At 47.8% G+C, this 21,073-nt stretch overlaps 1 protein-coding gene across 1 annotated transcript in view; it reads left to right on the top strand.

Moving 5' to 3' along the window:
* Positions 1-21,073, top strand: part of ARPP21 (cAMP regulated phosphoprotein 21) — a 107,593-nt gene that overhangs the window by 11,196 nt on the left and 75,324 nt on the right. Inside the window, exons 8-10 of the mRNA XM_027835884.1 lie at positions 1-14; positions 7,751-7,773; positions 18,777-18,885. The exon at positions 1-14 is cut by the window's left edge and continues 113 nt beyond it. Of these exons, the coding sequence (XP_027691685.1) occupies positions 1-14; positions 7,751-7,773; positions 18,777-18,885 (146 nt within the window). The remainder of the gene's footprint in view (positions 15-7,750; positions 7,774-18,776; positions 18,886-21,073) is intronic.

Below are 21,073 nucleotides of genomic sequence, written 5' to 3'. Positions count from 1 at the left end.
CCCACCATGTTATTGTTCAGTCATTCAGTTGTGTCTTCATGACCCTGTATGGTGTTTTCTTGGCAAAGATACTAGAGTTGTTTGCCATTTCCTTCTCTGGTAGATTACAGCAAATAGAGGTTAAGTGACTTGCCCAGGGTCATGAAGCTAGTGGGTGTCAGGGGCCAGATTTGAATGCAAGTCTTCCAGACTCCAGGCCCAGCTCTCTATCCACTGAACCATCTAGCTACTTCATACCCCACTATAACCAATCACAACACACCATACCCCACCACATCCCACCATAACTCACCCCTACCACACCATGCCCCACCACACTTAAACGCAACCCACCACACCCCACTATAACCCATCAAAACCCACCATGCCCCCAAAGTGGCTGCTTCCTTTGGTCTCTTCTCCTTCTCCCCCCTGCCCACCCCCATCTCATATGCTTGGGGAGGGGGAGGGGAGGAACAGAAAAGTGTGATTTGTGATGCATTCTGTTGGCTGAGCTGGGCATTTATCTGAGGGCTGTATGATGATTTGGACAAGTGTGTATAGCCAAGTTGTTCAGTGGGAGGAATGAGGGGATGAGGGATGGGCTGTGTCTACAGGAGGGTATCTCAGAGTCTCTGTCCCAAAAGCCTTAGAGCAGTTTGAAATTTAAAAAGCTTCATAGTTCCAATAATTTACAAATGCATTAAGACTCCTGAGACATTCTGTGTATTTAATACAAACATATACATATATGTGTATATATGTGTGTATACATACATATAATGCATCTGTATATGCACACATACAAGTGCACATGTTATACGCGTATATGTGTTCCTTATACGTGTAGCTAAAGAACATGTGTGGATATATGTACATGCACATATGTGTGTGTGTGTGTGTATATATAATATATTTCATTTCCTCTTCTACCATTAATCACACCATTATATATCCCAAATGAGGATTTTGCTTTTTTCTATTCTATCTCGAGCATAAACCTTTTAAGAGTATATAAATTTCTGGACAACCTTGAAGTGCTGGGACAGCTCCCCATCCCTCTGTCTCCCTGCCTCTGCCTCTGCCTTTGTCCATTTGTCTCACTCTCTCTCCTCCTTCCCCTCCCCTCCTTTCTTCATCTCTCCCTTTTCTGCCTTCCTAACTATAATTTGCTTACTCTCAGAGCACCTTTCCTAAACTCTAGAAGAGATCATTGGTCTCCTTTCCTGTTATCTGAGGAGCTAGTGCTGGGAGGTTCCCTGAAGGAGGCTTATTTAAACTTGCCCGGAGCGTACACTCAGACAAAGCTCCTCCCTTAGCCCTTTCTCTCCCCTCTCCTGGGCAAAGGCTACATCCCTGTTAAGGGCGCTTCCCTCATGATCAGAAAACTCCCTTCCTCCTCTGGACATTTAAACAGTGGGTGCATGGAGAAGAGAGCGAGCAGAGGACCACTGCAGAGGCAGCTCGACCAGGAGTCTGGAGGCAGGAATCTTGACTCTGCCAGATGGGCCACCTGAGGGACAAGGTTAGGGTCACTTGACACCTCTGAGCTTGACGTCTTGTTTTTATTGGCTGACAGCAAAAGAAAATGCTTTGCCTCCATTTGCTATCTTGTGGTTCCCTAGCCAAATCTAGGTTGTACTTGAACCCATCTGGCATGATACCCATGCCACACGGCTTACCCTCTTGTCCTAACAGGCATCCCACCTCTGGGCAATGCTGTGTCCTTTATTCTGTTCCCTCCTTGGTCCAGAGAGAAGATGACACCTGTGTCTTGGTTTGTGATCTCTACCCACCTCTGCCAGTGGGCATTGGGACCAATGGATTGTTGCCCGCTTCCTAGACCTTAAAGCTCCTTGTCCCTGTTGCCCTGGAAGTGTTCACAAGCATGGACAAAGCTTCCTGGATCCCACCTAGATTGAGGCCACAAAATGTCACTGACCAAGAGCTGAGGTAGTTTATTTTCCTTCCCCTTCCTCAGCTGGGTTGCCCTTAGGCGGAGGTTCATCTGCCGCAGACCACATTCTCTGCGATTGTGGCCCAGAGTGAGAGCGGATTGCCCAGCTGCTAATCACTGGCTGTTCCCTGGGGGAAGCAAGTGGTGGCTTGTCGCGACACAAGTCAAATGTCAAAGGTCTTCACTCAACATTTCTGGGAGTCAAGCGTCTGCTGCTCTCAGCCTTGTCTGAGGTCTTGGCAGCCCAGAGGAGAAAGCCTCTGGGGCCTGGGAGTGTGGATGGTGGTCACTGTTAGGGGCCTGTGCACAATCAGTTGTTGGCTCGATGTTGTTGACGTTCTCAGGAGAGTTCTTGTGGCTGGTTGGTTGGGTTTGCTTCATCCAGTGGGTCACTCATCACTCCTGGACCTGGAACTCAGGCATACTGCCATCCTCCGTATAGCATAAAGATGATCTGACTAGGAGTACTTTGAAATCAGGGCTGCAGTCAGCGCCCTCACCACCATCTAGTAGTGCAGGCACATGGAGAAGGGGAAAGCCAGGGGCCAGTCACTGAAGGGGTGTGAGACAGAATTTCAGAATGCTTTGTTTGACAAATAGAAGCAAACATTGCTGACTTTCATTACAATGACATTGAACTCTATGTAGTCATCTGGGGGCCCAAGGGCATATATTATTCAGCGAGCATGAGATTAGAAGCACATAACTATGAAAAAAATGGAAATTCGTTATTCATATAACCCATTTCAAAAGCCTGTCCTACAGACAGTACAGAAATTGTTACTGTCTCTTTAAGAGGGAAAGAAAGCCACAGTTACTGTTACAATCATCCTTCTAGCCCGTGCTTGGCCCTGTGAGTTCCACCCTCATCCATCCTTCCATCAGGAGCTCCATGGAGCTTGGGGAGACAGAGGAAAAGGAGGGAGGAGAAGCTGCTTTCTTGCTAGAACTGCATTTATTTCATGAAAAAAAAAAACTATACAGATAATTTTGTAAGGTGTAGAGAAAATCTACTAGGAGAGGTAACTTGAAAAAGTCAGTCAATAAGCATTTATTAAGTGCTTATTGTGTGCCAGGCACAGTGCTAAGGGCTTGCGATAGAAGGAAAAGTAAGAGACAATCCCTGCCCTGGAGGAGCTCACGATCTGATTGAGGAGACAGCATGCAAACAACTGCACATAAACAAGATAGAGACAAACTCCATTGGAGAGAATCGATTGAGGGGAAGTGCTGTCACTGTTCTAAGGGGATTAGGAAAGCTTCTTGGAGAAGGTGAAACTTTAGCTGGGACTTGAAGGAAGCCAGGAGATGGAGATAAGGACGGAGAGCATTGCAGGCACAGTGGACAGCCAGGGATAATGCTCAGAGCAGGGAGATGGAGGCCAGCGTCACAGCACTGCAGGGTGAATCAGGGTGATAAAGGAGAAGACTGGAAAGCTAGAGGGAGTCCAGCTTCCGAAGGGCTTTAAAAGCCAGAGTACTTCCCATTTGTTTCTGGAGCTGATAGGGAGCCACTGGAGTTAGCAGAATAGGGAGGCGACATACTCAGACAAGTGAATTAGGAAGATCAATTTGGCAGCAGAATGGAGGATGGACTGGAGGGGGGAGGGGCTTGAGACAGGGAGACTCCCAGCAGGCTGAGGAAGAATACTGCTTCCCTGTCATGGCTAGAGAGAAGCTGAGGAAGGTCGGGAGAAATAAGATGGAGGGATCTTTTTATGAAAGTATTGCAGCTTTTATCTCATGAAGAGCATGAGCCGGATTCTTTTAAGGCACTTTGTTAAACTGAGTTAACCAACTGGTGTAGGATTGTGTTTTCAGCAGTGAAGAAAGGTCATCTATAGTTACAATGAAGGCTTGAGGCTATCTGGCTAGGAGCTTTCTTCCACCTAAAAAGAGTGTAGAGAATCACATCTGCTTTGTTAACTATTTCCTTGTAAATAAATTGCATATTTAGTAACCTTAATTTTTTTTTAAATACTAGGGGATTAAGTGGTTTCTTTTTTTTTTTTTTTTAAGGCAATTGTGATTAAGTGACTAGTCTAGAGTCACACAGCTAGTAAGTGTTTGGTCTGAAGCTGGATTTGACCTCAGGTCCTCCTGACTTCAGGGCCCGTGCTCTATCCACTGTGCCACCTAGCTGCCCCTAAATGGTTTCTTTTAAGGAGAGGTTCATCATATATGTGTGTATATGCATGCATGTATGTATGTATATGCTTATGCATACATAGACCCTACACGTGTAACTACTATTGGGAAAGGCAATTTGTCCAATGTACTAAATAAATCTGTATTACTTTCACATTTTGTAACCCATACTTATCATATTACACATAAATATATAAAATAAATAATATTTCATGAACTAGAGTAAGGGCTCTGAGTTTAGTTGATTAATTGAAAGAGATGTTAATCTTGTTTTTAGTAATCACTGAGGATATATTAGATTACCCAAGAACTAGGCACGACAAAGTTAAATACATGAACAAGCTAAGTGTGCCCCGCAAATGAGCGTGGTAACCCTTTGGACCCTGCTTCATGGAGACGACTGTTCTTCCTAGCCTGGCTACATTCTGGTGGCAAGGTATGTGTCTAGATTGAATGTCAGGGGACTCTGGACCCAGTTCATCTCTTCCTCTGAGTCACTGCATGACCGTGGATATGTGGGTGCTCCAGCCATCCAACATTGTCCTTCTAGCCTACTTCTAAAGCCACCTCCTCTAAATAGTCTATCCCTGGGGTTTGGTTTCCTCACCAACTAAATGAAGGCATTGGATGAGGCCCTCCCTGACCTCGAAGGCCTTCCAGCCTTTGAATTCCTTGATCTATTGTCTCCCACTCAAAGGCTATACTGTGTCAATGATATAGAATTTCTGGTAACTCAAAGCTATTAGATGGGATGGAAGATGAAGACAGTGGTCTAATTCTAGTCTAGAGTGAATTATGTTACAGGAAGATGAAAGAGTGTCTATTTGTCCTGTATTAATGACCTATGTGAAAGAAGTGGCATGTGAGTCATCCGTGGAGAGAAGGTAGAGTGAGTGCAAGAGATTGGCTAGTCATGGAAGGAGAATGAGGCAGACAGCTAAGGCTGATTTTGTACACACACACACATACATGTATAGTCACTGTAAATATGTAGAGATGATGGATGGAAGGATAGATTATACATGAACATTTTTGTATCAAATTCCTCAATTCAATTCAGCAAATATGTATTAATCTCCTACTATCTGTAAGGCACTACCCAGATCACCCAGAGGTGGACATTGGACCATCTAGAGAAGTAGGTCTAGCTGCCCCTTTAGGAGATGTTGGAGCTGAGTTCATCAATCGCTTTCCTGATTGGTGCAGAAAGCAATCCATCTCTGTGTGCCTACTCTCTCACCTTGTGTGATCCTTGCTTCTGTGGACATTCAGAAAAGAAATGACACATCTGGAAATAGAAGGGATGAAGGTGATAACACCTTCATGAAAGCACCACATGGAGTTTCCTCCTAACATTCTTTACACAACCTTCTTCCCCCTGCTTCCCTCCCTCCTTTCTCCCTTTCTTTCTCTCCATCCTTCTCTTAGTCCCTCTTTTCCCTTCCCTTAGCTTCTTTTCTTCTGTTCTTACTTTCTTCTTCCCTCCCTCCTTTCCTTCTGGCTACATTTATTAAGTGCCTACTATGTATAAGGTTTTATGCTGGTCTCTGGGGGATATCCTGAGATAAATATAACTTAATCTCTGCCCTAATGAAGTTTATAATCAAGTAGGGGTAATAGAGTTTAGCCATATATAAATAGAATGCAAACTGGAGTATAATACTGTAGATAAGGATACAAACCAAGCCTCCCTGTACCCTAAACAAATGCAAACACAATAGCAAACCCCTAAACCAACTGACCAATCTTGCCCAGACTCCACTAAGGCCTCCAGTCATTGTCATGTGCCTCCTCTTCCTTTCTCTCCCAAACCAAGCTGCTGAGGGAACAGCCAGAGCGACTTTTCCTGACCATGGGGTCGATGTGGCCCAGATAGAAAACATGACCAATGCCATGGCTTGCTGCTTTGCCTGAACTGGCTTATTCCTAGATAAGTGATTTGAGTTAGAATGGTTACCGGTTTCATGCAGTGGGGTCATGGGAATACACAAAGGGAAGAGAGAAGGGTAGGGGACAGGCAGGGATGGGTTGTGATCTTCCTCTGGTGAAGAACAGGGGGAATGGATGCCCATGTTGATGAAATCACAACTCCATCCAAGGTAACAAATACAGAAACTTGTCAGATAACCTAAACAATACAGAAGTTTCACTTTTAAAAAATTACCCCAATCTAATAGAAAGAGGTGGTGGTAGCTCTTTATCCTTCATCTTTAGGGAGCTACTCAGAATCCAGCTCACTCAAGGAAATTGCTGACCTCAGTAGTTCATTTGTCCCTGCTTACTGGTCCTGAGCCCCAGGAAAAATGCTGTAGGGGAAGAAAGAATGGGGACAGAGTACCTAGGACAGCTACTTCTCCCCCATAAGCTACCAAATAGCACTTAAAGGTGACCAGACTAGGCTGGTGCATCTGACCTGGCCACAGCTACAGGGAATCATTGGAGTGTCTGCTCAGAGTTCCTTGTCTGTCCTCCCTCTGAGCTTTCAGTGTTCTTGAGGGGAGTTGATAGGGACCCCCTCCATCCAGACAGAGTGACAGAGGTGTGTCTGGCCCAGTCTTCCATGGAAGAAGGAAAAAAACAAAACCAAAACCAAAACAGGGTAATAACTGAAGTCAAATACTTTTGTGGCAACTTTTCTGCCACTTGTAAAGGTTGAGTTGTGTGTGTGTGTGTGTGTCTGTGTCTGTGTGTGTGTATGAAAGAGAGAGAGAGAGAGAGAGAGAGAGTATCCTGACCCTTCTATTTCCAACAGAACCCTAGGACAGCCATTCTCAGAGCTGCAGTCCTCCAGCTGGTTGCATTGGGCATTTTGTGGAGAGGATTAGAAAGGAGACTCATGGACCTCAAGGAATAAGACTTCATCTAACTCAACTCCATCTGACAGATGAGAAAATAGGGAGCACCAGATGGTTAACTGACTTGGCTGAGGATACACACAGAATGAGGGACAAAATGGGAGGAGGCCTCAGGTGTCTTTCTCCAGGTCAGTGCTCTGCCCTCTTAACAATTCATCACTGATCATCTTGGAGAATTCAAACCCACACCCCTTAAGGTGCTGAACTTCCTGTGCAAGGAGCAGGGGCTACACCATATACCTTGACTCAGTAAGGAAGAGTAACATGCTTACACTCCATGAAGGCCCACAAGCACAGAGCTTGGCACACAGTAGGTGCTTAATAAATTTTTTTGTTCCTTTGAGTCCATGTCAATCATCTCTCAAGGGCCAGGGCCTCTCCATGTTCACTTTTCTACTGACAGTGGGATTCCTGCCCCACTAACATGCATTATTCAAGTAGAAAGTGACCAAGGGAAACCCAGCAGAGGGAGGTCAATGACTCTGAGGGTCTCCATTGCATCTTGTCATCTCTTTGCAAATCAGGCAGAGCTTTCTCACAGCTTGCGTGCCAGGGTGACTCATGACCACAGCTTAGAGATGGCTTGTGTCCTGGGCAAGGTAAAACTTAGGCATGGAACAAGATGAGCACCAGCAAGAAATGGGTCTGGGGATTGGCTTAAGGACACAATCTTCAGTGACTAGAAATTGGAGAGAAGTGTTATTGATCTCAATAGGAGATCATTTCTATATGTAATCAACAGGATGAAGGGTGTTGGGAATCACCCTTACAAAGACAGGATTAAGGGGATGGCTGCTCCCTCCTCAATAAGGACAAGGTATCCTCCAATAGACTGTGAACCTTTCACCATTCTAGGGCTCCTGCCTGTGGGCTGTGTGCAAGTGCTCACCAGACAAGGGCAGTGTTGAAAGGAGATTATGAGGCGCTGGTCAAGGCAAGACTCCCAGTCTGACCTTACCAAGTTCTTTCCAGCACACTGTTTCTTCCTTACAAGTGGCATTGGAAGGGGGCAGAAGAAAATCTTGGTGGCCTTATTCTCCCCTTCTCATGGACTTTTTTTCCATTTGTCCTTTTCTGGGACACCTACAATCCTTAAGTCTTTTGAGATCAATATGTGTTGTTTGCAAAGTAATCATTATTACTTATTAGTTAATATTATTACTTTTTGCTTCTCTTCTTTCAGATTGTCCTTAATTTCTATATGTTTGCATTCCCAATCCTTTGTTCTCTTATTTGCTTCTTTGATGAGGTTTGCCACCATGGATTAATTTCCTTTTTTAAAAAAATCTGCCAATTATTTCAACTGTGAAGACTGCAAATTATGCTTTCACAATTAGTTGTTGTCTCTTAAACTGTTCAGATACATCTGGTTGTGATACCATGTTTTCTTGGGAATCCATAGGGTCCTCTGCCTCATCATGCATTGATTCATTTACCTTTTTTGGTGATATTTATTCATGGATGTCTGGGCTCATTTAGATAATCTGGAAACCACAGTCATTCCTACTGATTTATTGATGTGTGCTCAAGGTTTTTAACTGAGGTTTCTTCCTCTTATGATATTTAGTAATTTCAATCTTTTTTCTGGTATTCTTCTATTTTTTACTTTCTTACTTCTCCTTTGATGGCTTTTTCCCTCTACTGGGCTTTGATTGCCAATGTGCCATATGCCTCTTGTCAATAATGAGTTCCTAGTTTTTAGTATAGATGAGACCATTCGCACTCTTCTCTTTTTCATACTCATCTTTTTCACCTTTGTCTCACAATTTTCTTCATCTCAAAAGCCAACAATGATTGCTGAAGAAGTCATTTACTAGGGACTAAGGACTAACTCACAATGTTGATACTGATATAGCTTTATTCATTTATCAAGTCATTATCCAGTTATAGTAGGCTTGTAGTAAATCATTAGTTTGGATTTTGTTTAGTAGGTAGTGGGGAGCCATTAAAGGTTATTGAGAAGAAGGTAAGGGTGTGTGCCAAAAGGTAGCACTGAGGAGGAGGCAAGATTGATTCTGGGAGGTGCTGGAGGCCTCCCAAGGGGAGCTATCAAGAGACTTCTGACACTCCATGCATGAGTTGCTATGAATACCATCTTGGCAAAGGAAGGTTCCAGATGGATTGGGATCCATTTCTGGAAACAGGAGCTACCTGGAGAAGGTAAACTGAATCTAGGGACTTCCCACTGATGTTCTTAATCCTTTTATACCTCACTCAAAGCCACTGATCACTTGCATTTGTAGATTCTGAGATCTCATTTTTTTTCAATATTATTGATTGTTCCAATACCCAGATACTTAAAAAATAAAACCATGCAATCCCATGATGTTATTTAACCTATCAAAACTAAATGTATCCATGTATGGACACAATATGTGAGTATAGAATTATATAATTCAATGCTTTCCATTGGAGCAGTGATGCAATCACCTGTAGCTTCCATTTCTTCCTTGTTCAGTGATTACTGGAGCTCCCAATACCCACAGCAGCCTAAACAAGCTCTTTAGTGTACAGCCATGGCTGAGGTTGTTCAAAGTTTCTTTGAACATGCTTCATTTGTTGACATTGAGCTTCATGTGCCCCCCCAGCCCCATTCCTTGTGTTATGATGGCATTTGTTCCGTAGAGCTCAATAGGGTCAGACTGAGAGTATGGCGGCAGGGAGTGGGGGGTGAAGGTGAGACCTCCAGGGCCCATCCTATGCTCTGGTAATTAGGACTAAGTGATTGAGGGACTCCTTTGGGAGGGTGGTTCCTTCAGATTGACTTTCTATGATGAAATCTTTGAAAAGTTCCTGGACCTGATAACAAATGAACATCCTGAGGATGGTGCTGTGACAGCCTTCCTTTGTATCCTCAGTCATTAATACAGTGCCTGGAACATAGTAAGTGCTTAATAAATGCTTGTGACTCACTGGTCCCAGGTCACCTTGACTGGCTCTTCAGAGTTCTTCCCCTTTGGTTTACCAGTGTACGCCCCTGAGGCATTCTGCATCTTTCCTCTGCTTGTGGGGGAGTGTGGTCACCATGCACAGATTCAGTGGCCTCCAGAGTGGCTCAGAAAGGTCCATGCCAGGGGCCAGGGCATGTAGCTTTCTTCTCGGTCTATTGTGTGGGGTAGCAGGAGTGAAGGAATCGTGAGCCTGAGTATCTCAGGGGGTAACCACGTTCAGGAATGACAAGCTGTTTTTCATGAGATTTGTCGATGAAAAACATTCTCAATATCATGTTTTCAAAATCTATAAATGAATAGAAAAGCACATGCTTGTGTTTGTGTTTCTATTTTATGTACATTATCCCTTTGACTCTGTCACACTCATGTGTTCTCTCGGTCTACGTCTCTGTCTCTTTGCTTCTCCATCTGTTCTGTCTCTGTCTCTTTTTCCATCTCTCTGTCTCCCTCCCTCCATGCCTCTCTTCCTTTCTCCCTTCCTCCTCCCCCCTCCTCCTCCTCCTCCCTCTCCTCTTCCTCCTCCTCCTCTTCCTTCTTCTTCATCTTCTTCTATGTCTGTGTGTATCTCTTTATCTCTTTCTGTCTCTATATCTCTGTCTTCTGTCTCTTTGTCTCTTTCCTAGCACCTTGTTCTAGTACTTTTTTGTGTGTATTGATTTCAGATATTGACAGACTTTTTACTTCTTTATGAGGGGAGAGAAGGGGACGAGGAGGAATCTTCCTAGCTCCATCCCCAGTATTTCTAGATCTTGAGAAAGAACTCGGGAGACAGCTGTGACCCTGGGTTACAAGTCTCCTGGCTTGGAACTAGAACTAGGGAGTTTGGGCTCTTGCTGAGGCCTGAGGCTGACTGGGTGTATTGTCAGGCACATGCTAGGCTCTGGGCTAAGCCCTGGCCTGGGAGCCAGGAGAGCTAGGCTGGGGAATGGCTCTCCCCTTAGCATCTTGGTGACCCCCTTCCCAGGTATGTCAGCTCCCACTCTGAGCTTCAGTCACCTCTTCTGGAAACTGAGGGGGCGAGCCTCCGTGATGCTCTCTCTCCCCCTTCTCAGAGCTTTCAATGCCACAGAAGCTGTGGGGGCATTGCCTGCCAAACCTCATGTTATGCTCCCTCCCTCCTCCACAGAGGCTGTCATATCCTCATGCTTTTCTTTTGTCATCTTTCTCACCCACCCACTCCCGGTGACTTGGATCCTCGGGCTCAGGCAGGTGCGGCAAACAGAAGTGGGGCACCCCTCCCCCTTGGGCCGGGGGCTTGTCTGTGGAGGAGATTGAAAGGGGGTAAGGGCAAGACTCTGGGAGGAAAGCAGCATCTGTCCTCTGTTGGACTACTCTGGGGAGGGTGGAAACGAGGCCCAACAAGGCTGGACTCTTCTTTGTTGTTGGGAGGGATTGTTTGGGAGAGGACACTTAGCTCCATCATCTGTCTCTGCTAAATAAATGCAGGCTGGCCACTGGCCCCAGCTAATGAGAGAGCCATCCTGGTGCTGGTGCTTGTCTCTGGGTAATGCAGCAAATTAGGGAAATTATTCTACTTCCTGGGGGACCCTGGGCCATCACAGTCTTGGTGGCTGAAAACCTCTGAGACTGTAGCATTTTCCTCCTGGATGCTGGGAACGATGGTGGAATCAACCCTGCAGGATGAGGTCTTGGCTCACCTGATCTGGCAGACACTCTGGCCAGCTCGGGGTTAGAGCTGTGCCTTGGCACTTCCCTCTATGAATACAGGTGGTAGAGGCTGAGGAAGGAAGGCTGTGCCCACTTGCCCTTTGGTGGAGATGGCTGCTGCCCTGGCTCCAAGGGCCAAAGGCTGCTGACCTCCACCCTTGCTTCATTCTTCTCAATGAAGGCTGAGCTCAAGTTGATCTCTGTGCTATCAAGAGTTCTGACTCAATTGAGCATCTTCTTACCTTCTTCCATGTGTCACCTATAGCTGTGATGGGGAGATGTCATCTCAGTCAAATGGAGGAGAAACCACTGGGTCTGTTCCTAGCTTATTGCCCCCACTTCTAGCCCACAAGCTGATTCTGGGCAAGACTGGGGTGCTATTAGACCTGAGGGGCATAGGGTCCAGGCCAGCTCCAGAGAAGGCAGGGGCCACTGAAGAGGCCTGACTAAAGCAGACTAAGAGCCATGCTCAGGCTTCTTCCCCCAAGGGTGGAATTGGGGTTTGGCATTTGGATAGCCCCTCCCAGTTCACTCCCCCTCTCCCCCCCTACCCTGACAAGGAGTTGACCTTCAATGACACAGTGCCATATTTCTGGAAGTCTTCAAATCTGGGCCTGTGGGTTCCTCTCTAACTCTGTTGGTCTGTGCAGAACCTTAGTTTCCAAGGATTCTCATTTGCCTTTGGACCACTCTGCTGAGCAGCTATAATGTCCATTTTATGGATAGGAAAGTTAAAGCACAGGCTGGCTAAGTGATGGTGGCCTGCCTCTAAACCCCTGTCCCCTGACTCCAAAAATGGTGGCTCTTTGTGCCAAGGGCAGGTAGGAAGAAGCAAACCTGCCCTTTGTGAGCCTGGCCTGGCAAGGCCATCAGAGGTGAGTTCTAGGACCTCCCGGCTCCTCAGGTGTCATAGACCTTCTTTGGGAGGAGACTGGACCTATAGCTGAGCTTGCAAGGGGCGAAGTTTGTCAGGCAAGATCTAGGTCTTGGCCCTTTCAGACCAGACTCCACCTGAATTAATCAACACCTTTGTCTTCCCTGACTGTCCTACTGCCCCAGGCAGTCCTTCCTCCCAGATGAATGACCCCTGCTAAGAGCCAAGGGCTGCAGATTCAAGAGAGGGAACTAGATGGTCAGTGAAGTGGTCTCAACAGTGATCCTGGCCCTAAAACAGCAGTCAGCCTTGCATGAGGGGGAAGCAGCCCTTCAGTCCCATAGCTCTTACGGGAAAGAGAGGTCCCACGGAGGGCAAAGGAGTCTCCAATAGAACCTCATTGAGTATCCCTGAGCAGAGTGGAGAGCAACCCTGACTTCCCTAGATCTTAGACACCACCATGTCTGATGGGAGCATCCAGACAGGACCCCCACAAGGACTGTAGGAAAAAGCATCGACTTATTTGGTTATTTGGCAGCCAATGATGTGAATCTAGGGAGCCAGATGGGAAGAAAAAATGTTTCAATAGAGAACTGTATCTCTTTGTCTGACAACAAGCCCAGCCTGTCATCACTGCTGCTAAATGTGAGCTCCTCTTTCCCAGATGAGGTCCTCTGAATTCCAAGCAAGATGATCAGCTCCTCTGATGCAGGGTCATGGACTGCTGTTATTGGGTCTGTGACTTGAGAGGCCATGTGTGAGGTTGGGCATCTCCTCCTTCAATAGCCCTGAAAGGGAGTGATTAGCAAGGCCCCAGAGAGCAATTTGATGTTGCCTTGGCTTCTCAACTGAGTGGTTAAGACAGAGTTATTGAGAAGAAGCCTTGGAGAGCCAGATCATTGCCTTCTGAAGAAGCAGACACCCCTTAACCCTGAAAGCTGCCACACTCTGCATTGGCACTCAATCCTAGTGGGGTGAGCCAGATGCCAGGCAGAAGGAACGAGGCCATGTATTCAAATGAATGCTAAGGCCTCTGCCTTAAGCTCCATGGACTTTGTGAGAACCCTGCTACAGATGGAACCATTGATGCTTAGCCATTTTCCCATGGAAGAGCCAAGGTATACTTTGTTTAGACACATCATTCTAAGAATCAGCAGCGATACGCAACAAGATTTGCCACCTTTTTGATCCTGGGGTGCCCTGCCTGGTGACAACCCAGAGTGTGAAAATGCATGTACACTGAGCAGGTCATGCAGGGGCCAAAGATTTTTCCCAACCAGAAAGAATCTCAAAGGTGGAAAATATCTCAAAGGTATCCAGTGCAGCCAAGGCCTGAACACACAGCTGCTGAAGTCATGCAGAGGTCTTGTGAGCTTCTGTAGAACACTTTCATACTCCATAATAATCACAGATGGAGAAGGAGAAGGAACTGAGGAGGCCACAAATCCAGCATCCTCATTTTATGTTTGAGGAACCCATGGCACAGGGGACAGATGATTGACCTAGGGCCATACAGCTCAAGAGTGTCTGAGTTGAGATTTGAACCCAAACCTTTCTGACTCCCAGTCCCATGCCCTAGCCAGCAGGCAATACTGCCTCTTACTTTGATATCCCTTGATGTTCAGCAATTCTAGTCACACAGCTAACCAGTTAGGAGCACATCTATTGTGTAGAGTGAGGCATGCCATGACTTAAAAACTTGAGTTAACTGTGGCAGACCTGAGGCATTGGAGTGTTTCTTCTCCAATTTTTCCTCTTTTTTCCTCTTTCTCTTTCCATCCTATTTGTCTGCATGGTCTTCATAGCGTTTAGGGGAAGAGAGGCCTCGTGATGGGGCTGATCATAGAAGGGCTTTTGATGAGGAGAGGGGCACATGAGAGAGGGTGAGCCAAGCCCTTCAGAGGGAGGGTTATATCCTCTGTGGATGCCCTGGGCCTGCCCTCTGCATGACCGCAATAAAGACCCAATGGAAAAAGCAGGGGGTCAGATTAGAGGGAAGGGGGAGGGGAGAGAAATTCTGCTGCCATCTTGAGGAAGACAGCATTGTTAGCTGGAACACATTGAGTACAGCAAGGAACCTGAGAAGAATAAGGGTGAGGAAATTCTCTCTGTATCTGAGAAGAGAGTCCATCCATTTCAGAACCATGTGGTAGAATTTAGAGTGAATTCTGGAGATAATGGAGAACAGAGAAGACAAGGCAGCAGAAGTGTGTGGGGAATTAGAGAGTGAGGGAAGGAGGAAATGGCCCCCAAATGGAGGCAGGGGAATCATCTGCATGTTTGGCTCATGAGAGAATGGATATAAAGCACTTTGTAAATGTTGGGGCACCATCTAAACGTCAGCTGGGATTCACTGAAGGACAGGGGAGAGGATGCTGGATGATAACGAAAAAGCATGGGGGAGGACATACATCCTGGGGCCAATGACCAAGGAAGGTTTGAGGCTGGACAGAAGCCAGTTAGAGGGGAGGAACAGAGGTAACTGGTAGTCCTGGCCAGGTTCAGTGCTTGATATTGGAAGAAATGAGATGATCAGTAGATTACCTGTAGACTCTACCCAAAAATCTTGGGTGGAATTGACAGGTGAAAATCATGCATACATGTGTGTAAGTGTATATAGACATGTGTGTATATGTATGGAGAGAGAAGTTGAGAGACAGAGACAAAGAAAGAGAAAGAGAGATCACCTCTCTCCCAGGTTCTGGCCCCAAAGCTTCCCTGCCTCCCCCCCATCTTTAAACTGAGGCTTTCCAAAATGGCAAAAACCCATCCTGGAAGAAATGCAAGTCCTTGCTCATGAAAAAATGACCCTTTAAGCTGCCTCAGACAAAGAGTCAGCTCTGGCTTCCTTTCATGTGTAGGGGGGAGAGGTAGTAGAGGGTACAAACATTGAGCTGGAGATGATGACATGGAAGGCCAGATTCAGGAACCTTGGGGAATCATGTTTCTTAACCTGTGTTCCTTAGACTTACAAAAACCCCACCATATTTTTATAACTGCATTTTTATATAATTGGTTTAGTTTGTAATCCTACGTCTTTTATTTTGTGCATTTAAAAACATAATTCTGTGTTGTCCAGAGGCTTCACCTGATTATTAAAGGGACCCATTACACAGAGAAGGCTCAGAACTCCTTCTCCAGAGAATCTGCTGAGCTCCAAGGAAACTGGACAGGATGGAACAGACTGAAAGGGACCAATGGTGGGGACAACTCATCTTTTCAGTTCTCATCTGTCCAAAAATCAAGTTCTTTGGGTGTCAGATCTGGGGGAAGAATCATGAAGGGGAAACAAGGCAGTCGAGTTAGAAAGTGGAGCCTAGCCATGAGGGAAGGTGGGTCAGTGACCACAGCCCAGGACTGAGCACTGGGGAAACAGGTGTGTTTGGAAGTCAGGAGCAGGAGAAGGGAAGATGGGATCTGTCAGATGCAACAAAATAATGAAATTTGACATTTGCAGGCGCCAATCAAGGGGAGGGTGGATATGAGAACAATAGTCCTTGTTTTATAATAGAAGAATGGCATTTGTGTTCTGATGGCAGAGGAGAGAGTTCTTCTAGAAATCTGCAAAGAACACCACCAGGCTTCCCTGACTGGGGCCACTGGCATTTGCTTCCTCTGCTCTGAACTTAAAGGGACAGAGAGAAAAGGCTCTCCTCAGTGTCGATAACCACAACCATTTTGGCAGCATTGTTAGGCTTGCAGAGTAGTTTACATATGTAGCCCATTTGATCCTCACAACAATCCCTCAAGGAAAGGTAGGTGAGGAAATGGAGACAAAGATGGATTAAATGATTTGTCCAGGGCCATACAACTACGAAGTCTCTGAGGCCAGATTGGAGCTCAGTTCTTTCCAGCTCCTAGGTTCTATTCACAGAGCCATAATGTAAGTATGTACAGGTGTGTGCGTGTGTGTGTGTGTGTGTGTGTGTGTGTGTGTGTGTATGTGTGGAAATATATGGCCCCAAAACTTTCCCCCATCCTGTCTCTGCCTCTTCAAACTGAGGCTTACTCTTCAGGAAGAAACAGTGGGGAGATGCCCTGGCGGCAGCTTCAGCCCCACAGTCTGAGCTGGCAGGAGGAGGGTTCTAAACACTGAGCCACAGCTGAAGGCCAACTCTGGGAGCCTTGGGAAGTAGCCGTGGCCTTGCATCATGTGACTGCCCGATAAGCAAGCTGAGGTTGAGAAGGGGGTTTCAGCATTAGGGCAGACCAGATCTAATGGTCTCCATTTGGGGTGCTGTGAGGGATGGGCTGCCTCTGGAAGGAGTGAGGTCTCCATGACCCTGGGGATAGTGGCGAAGGGCTCCTCTGCAGCATGTGTGTGACTAGAGTAGGCTAGACCAGGCATGCAATTTCCCACACTGGGGCTCTGTGACTCACCACAGCAGTGGTGTGGAATGGAAGAGTCAGGCAGGAGGAGGATATCAGTGTCCCACAGGGCCTTGGAGAAAATACCCTAATGGAGAAGTCATCGGGTTAGAAAAGGCCAGATCCTCAAAGGGTGCTCCTCCCTCAGTTTTAACCTGCACGGTGTGCGTGTGGGAAGGGGCGGGGGGAGGGGGGAGGGAAGAGCTTTTCCTTCACTTCATTTCCTTCACTTCCATTTATTTTGTTGGGGCTAGTGCTGAGCCCAAGGGATGCAGAGACAAAGAGAAGCAAGCCTGCCCTCAAAGAGCTGGCATTCTGCTGGCAATGCCAAGGGCCGAGACACGCCATGGAGACAGTCATGGTCTACAAAGCCCAAGTGAGACTGAGCAGTTTCAGGAGGGAGAGATCAGAGAAAACCCGTGGCGCCAAGTGGGCCTCCAGCAGAGCTTTGGAAGAAGCTGGGGAGCCTGGGAATGCGGATGGGTTTTTGCCTGCTCTTCTGTTCAGTCATTTCAGTCCAGTCTGACTCTTTGTTGAGCCCATTTGGGGATTTTGTTGGCAGAGACTTCCTTCTCTAGCTCATTTTGCAGATGAAGAAACTGAGGCAAACTAGGTGAAGTGACCTGCCCAAGGTCACACAACTAGGAAGTACCTGAGGTTGGATTTGAACTCAGGTCTTCCTGACTCCAGGCCTGAACTTTATCCAGTGGTTTATAATCTTTATGACTCGTTATGCATATGGAAAATGGGGATAGTTATTCTCTCCTCCTCAGATGATTCTTCTGAGGCTCAGCTAAGAGAATGCCTGAGAAACCTGTGGAACACAGTGGTGCATTTGGGCAGTCATGTATATTCAGCCAGATTCTAATTACTGGGTGGCGCTGCCTTCCTGTCTGTTCTGGTATATGCAAAGATTATTTCTATGTGGATGAAGGAGGAGCAGGAGGAGGGAAGCTGAATGATGCATGAAGGATGCTTTGGGACAAACATACCCCAGAGGCTGAGGCTGTCCCGGGTATTTCCCATTCACAAGAAATGGCAAAAGGAGATCTTTACTCCTGGCAAACAAGAACTAAAGCCTGAGGGGGTCCCAGACTAAGGGAGAAGGATGGCTGGCCAGGCTTGCTGGCAGGGGGCTGGCTTTGAGGTCAGAGGAGAGCCCCTCCAGGGAGTTAGGCTTGTCACTGACCCAGGTTCAGCCAGCACCACTTCCTGAGTCCAGGCATCTAGCAGCAGACCATCTCAGTGCTCCCAACAAGAATGATTAGGGGGACTTAAAATCAATTGACTAATCGATTCTGGGCAACCACTTTATGATTTTTTTTTTCCCCAGGCTACTTGGCCATTAAGTTGTTTAAATAAAATTCCTTTAATCCCCCAATTAACTGCCTGCCAAGACTGGGGAGTGGCTCAGTGCATCTGAGGGCAGCAGTGGCCCTTGGCGAAGCACAGGACGCCCCCCACCCAACTAACTGCTTATCTTCATGCCCATCGATGCCTACCCCAGCCCACTCCCAGGAGTGCCCAGGGAACACTTAAACTGACTCATTAAGTAGACAGGATACTAATGAAGTCCAGCGGAATTCCTCCTTTGGCGAACCTGAGCAAACCTAATTAAAATCCCTGCGAGGTGGAGGTCAGCATAATGGAAGCAATAAATGAGTGGCATTTGAGGGACGGGAGAGCGCCTCCTTGTCCTTCTGCCCTGGGGAGCAGCGCGGGCCCAGGCTGACGGCCAGCAGATGGGGTTCCTGCCAACGAGAAGCTGAACCAGCAGGAGCAGGCGGGCCGGGGCAGCCCCGTGTACCTGGGGGCGCAGCCTACTCGGGCCAAAGTCCCTGTCCAGTGATTCTGGGCGCTTCGTGCCTCTGGTGGGGTGTGCGTGTGTTGGGGGGAGGGTGGCTGGGGGAGAGCGCGAAGCGAGGCCTCTAAAAAGGGAAAAAGATCTTTATTGGTGTGTTTTACTTTGCTGGCAGACCAGAGCAAAGGTTCTGTGAACATTTAAAAGCTGACAAAGGCGAAGACGCCCAGAAGCGGTTTATCTTGAAGCGAGATAACTCTAGTATTGATAAAGACGACAATCAGGTTGGTTCTCCAGTGGGAGGGAGAGTGGCTAACGCGTGCTGTGCGGGCAGGTGGGCTGACTGATGCTCCTGCGGTGTTTTCTGTGGCTGCCTCTGCCCCCACCCAGACCCCTGCTGCTGGGCCTGGCCCTCCCTGCCCTTCCCTCTGACGCTGGCGATGGCGCTGGGCGGGGCTGCATGGGTGGGGCTTGGCACGGGCAGCGCTGCTGCTGCATGCGGGGGGAGGGGGGGGCGCTCTGGGCGTCCACGCCATCCCCCAGCCCGGGGCAGCGGGATCAGCCGAATTTCTTGGAGATGTCTGTGTAACTCTGGTAGTCATTCCACTCCCTACAGCTTTGTCCTTCTGCTGTCCTTCAGCACCAAATGAACAGGTTCATCAGTACGAACGAGGGTCACCCGGGATAGCCGGAAAGAGCCAGCCTTGTCATGGTGAGGCCAGGTGGATTTTGAAAATCTTCTCCCATAAATCTCCGCCAAAGGAGTCAGCTCCCTGTTCGAGCCACACACCCCTCCCCCCCCCTTTCCCCGTCCGTGTCAGTTGTCGGCTTGTTTGCATGCACTGGGGCAGACCCTGCTCTGCGTGATGTTGCTTGTGACCGGGTAGCAGAATGCTGGCGGCCGAGGCAGAGCGTCGGGACCTAGCCAGCCGGGCCAAGCCAGGCCAGAGAGGCAGGGGGCTTCTGTCTAGAGCTCTGTTCTGGAGACCATGGGGGGGGTGTGAAGCGGGGATGGGGGCAAGGGAGAATAAGTATAAGAACGAGTCGCTGTAGAAGACATTTAAGCGCCAGGGGAGAGGACACCTCACCTCTCAAGCCACTCAAACGGGGTTTTGAAGTCGATTTCGGCATTCAAATTTCAGAAAGGAATGGAGTGCCCACCTCCTCTAGATATCTCAACTTGTCCTCCCACTGAGAGGTTTCAGGGAGTCACCCCAAATTACTCAATGAACTTCTGACTCAGAATTTTAATAAGAACTGATTTTTCCTGTTTTTTCCCCCTATTTCTTTATCTTTTCCCCCCAGCCCTATTATGGCTCAGTTAATGTTGGCTATGAAGCTAGCCCCACACACAAAGCGGGCTCTCTGTCGGTGTCTGCTGAATGAACAACAAACGAATGAATGAGTGAGCGAATGAATGGATGGATGGATGGATGGAATGAAAACGTGGGGTGTTATCTAGTCATAGTAGCCAAGACTAGAGAAGAGCTCTGGGGCCCGGTTAAGGCGAAGAAGACAGTGGCTCTTCCTCCCCCGGTCTTACTAGAGCAGATGTGAGTCCCACTGGCTAAAAACCGATTAAGATCCGGATTTAGCTGTGAGCGTATGAAGCGAAGTTCCCGAGCTGTAGTTTCAGGGTCATCTCTACTCCTCAGGGTCCTCATTTCCTCACCCCATTTCACCAAACCCTAAGTTGTCTCGTAAGCTCCCAAGGGGGTTCCATTCTTTCCTTAGCAGTGGCTTAGACCACAAGAAATCCCGCCCCTCCCCCCAGACCTGGGTCTTCAGTGGGTACTGAGGCTGCCGTGAGCCTTCCTAGGGCAGTGCTGCCCTAAAGAGACCCTGTTCAGCTCCCTTGGGCAAGAACCTGCCGCCCCCCCCTCCTCAGCCCGGGACCACCTGGGTTGTCACTGGGCTGGACCCCCCCACACGCGTACATGCACACACACATACACAGCTCGCACCCACACACACACACACACACACACACACACCAACCCACGCCTAAGTACCTGCCCCGGGCCTCCACCTTCAGGCAGATAGAGGGATAGAGGCAAGGGCCTGACTTTTCTCACCTCGTGGCCCGCCAAGCTCATCACCATTTCTGACTCTCCGCTGACAGTGACTTCGCGGCTGCCGTTTTCGGCTCTGCTTGTGTATAACCCTCCTGGTTTTTCTTTCTGTTCAGCAAAACAGAATTCATCCATTTAGAGATGACAGACGAAGTAAATCAATTGAAGAGAGAGAAGAGGAGTATCAGAGAGTGAGGGAGAGAATATTTGCACAAGATGTGAGTAGTTGTTTTAATTGCCTCTTCAGCGCTCTATTGTTATCAGCATCGGACAGCGACAGCGCCCTTCCCTGAGATGGAGCCCGGAGCCCGGCCCTGGCCCGGAAGGGCTGGACCGCCCGGCTGCCATGCCAGGGAAGGAAGGAAGGAAGGAAGGAAGGAAGGAAGGAAGGAAGGAAGGA

The sequence above is a fragment of the Vombatus ursinus genome, unplaced genomic scaffold (genome assembly GCF_900497805.2).
Source record: "Vombatus ursinus unplaced genomic scaffold, bare-nosed wombat genome assembly UNPS02014817.1, whole genome shotgun sequence".
NCBI lineage: Eukaryota > Metazoa > Chordata > Mammalia > Diprotodontia > Vombatidae > Vombatus > Vombatus ursinus.
Note: the sequence above shows the minus strand (reverse complement) of the source record. Positions and strands in the feature narration are given on the sequence as shown.